Source organism: Nannizzia gypsea, genomic scaffold, assembly GCF_000150975.2.
Source record: "Nannizzia gypsea CBS 118893 supercont1.1 genomic scaffold, whole genome shotgun sequence".
Classification (NCBI taxonomy): Eukaryota; Fungi; Ascomycota; class Eurotiomycetes; order Onygenales; family Arthrodermataceae; genus Nannizzia; species Nannizzia gypsea.
The window spans coordinates 1,680,485-1,682,412 of record NW_003345201.1 but is presented as its reverse complement, the minus strand read 5'-3'; the positions used below and the strand labels follow the sequence as shown (position 1 = coordinate 1,682,412).

The following is a 1,928-nucleotide window of genomic DNA, read 5'->3' as shown; positions in this document are numbered from 1 at the left end:
TGGTGAAGACCAACAACAGTCTCCGTTAGCCCTCTACCCGCTACTGGCACCGTTGGAAACCCTTCTGGCGAGAAAGTGTCAGATTCGACCAACAATGTCACCTCCAAGGACCTAGGCAGCAACGTAACCACCGACAAGGAGAGCTACGAAAAGGATGCCAGTGATCCTGCCATGGCTGCCATGGCCGCAGCGGCGGCAGCTGGAGGGAGCGAGGAGAAGAAGAAGCAGGTCGACAGTGGTGATGACCAGCAACAGTTCTCCGTTAACCCTCTACCTGCTACTGGCACCGTTGGAAACCCGGTCAAGGTCGCACCGGGTGAACAGCTTCCGAAGTCGGGCGACGTCACCTCCAACACGATTGGCTCAAATGTTACCACCGATAAAGAAAGCTATGAGAAGGATGCCAGTGATCCAGCCATGGCTGCCATGGCTGCGGCTGCTGCAGGAGGAAGCGAGGAGAAGAAGCAGGTCGAGAGCCCTGAAGACCAGCAACAATTCTCTGTTAGCCCGCTCCCTGCCACCGGAACCGTTGGAAACCCCTCAAGCTCAGACAAGGTTACTCCCAACACCCTTGGCTCAAACGTCACTACTGACAAGGAAAGCTACGAGAAGGATGCTAGCGACCCCGCCATGGCTGCCATGGCAGCTGAGCAGCACAAGCACGACCAGAAGAACACCTACTCAGCCCTCCCAATCGGCACTGAGCCCAAGGCTAAGTCTGTTGGCCCTAATGACAACCCTGCCATCTCCTCAGCCGCTCCCGTTGCCACCACCGCTGCCCTAGCCGGTACTGTACCCCTGGAAAGGCCAGCCGGCTCTTCCTTCATGACTACTGCTGCTGGCCAGAAGTACGACCCCGAGGTGCCCGCCAAGGAGGTCCCGGACATCGTCAAGGAGTCGATGCACAAGGCTCACACCGATCCCGAAGCCGCTTGTATTCCCGAGATGGTCAAGGAGAAGGAAGACCTCGAAAGAGAACTTCTCAAGGAAGTGCCACAAGCCACAGGTAGCGGCCAGCCTGCTCCCACCACATCAGCCACTACTGCTTCCACCGCCCCAGCACCTACCACCACTGATCCGGTTTCGAAGCAAGACACCCTCCATCCAGGGACTGGAGCTGGAGCTGGAACTGGAGACATCTCACCCAAATCCCATACACCGGATGTCCCAGCTGGAGGTTCTAACAACGACGGCCCTATCACCAAAGGAACCACCGCCTCCCAGGTCCCCGATGCACCCAAGGAGACTCCACAAGTCACCACCGGCCCTGTTACAACCAACGTCCCTACAACCTCAGGTGTTCCTGAACGGAAAGCAGTTGAGCCTCAAACCACGGCCACCGCTACAGCAGGTGCCAGCAAAGGCGACTCTTCAGTCCAGAATGGCACAGCAGCGCACACCGAGGAGCATGACAGAAAGAAGAAGCACCGTCTCAGCGGCTTCTTGTATAAGCTCAAGGAGAAGTTTACATAGTCCCTTTCCCAAGTTACTCTTTACACTGGTTGGGTTAGCAAAAACATTTTCTCTCCCACATCCGTAATTAAACCCTCCCCCCTCTCCACCATCTTCCTTGTTTCCGTCCACTAATACAAATGTATTGCTCGGTTGGCCATTCTGCTTGTCTATGTCTTTATGTTTTTATGCTTTTTACTATCGATATCCCAATTTGTCTGCTTGTCTTGTCTTATTCTGACGTCAATTCAATCAGCCAAACTTCTATTAGTTAGTTACTTAAGTTGTCAGTTAATTAGCTAGTTGTATCTTGCTCCGGATATAAAAATATATCTCAACTTCATATTGCATCCACCTCTCATCGCTACAAAGTAGCCATTCCGCTTCACCCGTCCTTCTTCGTATGACTAATCTGTGCTTTCGTATAGTTAAGGCATGGTCACGTTGTTTTGAGCTTAATTTGACCAATAAGGAAT

At 53.0% G+C, this 1,928-nt stretch overlaps 1 protein-coding gene across 1 annotated transcript in view; it reads left to right on the top strand.

The window, feature by feature from the left end:
- The window catches only part of MGYG_00628 (hypothetical protein), a gene marked incomplete at both ends in the record, with an annotated part of 2,986 nt that extends 1,513 nt beyond the window's left edge, over nt 1-1,473 (top strand). Inside the window, one exon of the mRNA XM_003176492.1 lies at nt 20-1,473. Coding sequence (XP_003176540.1) covers nt 20-1,473 — 1,454 coding nt within the window. The remainder of the gene's footprint in view (nt 1-19) is intronic.
- Between the last annotated feature and the right edge of the window lie 455 nt (nt 1,474-1,928).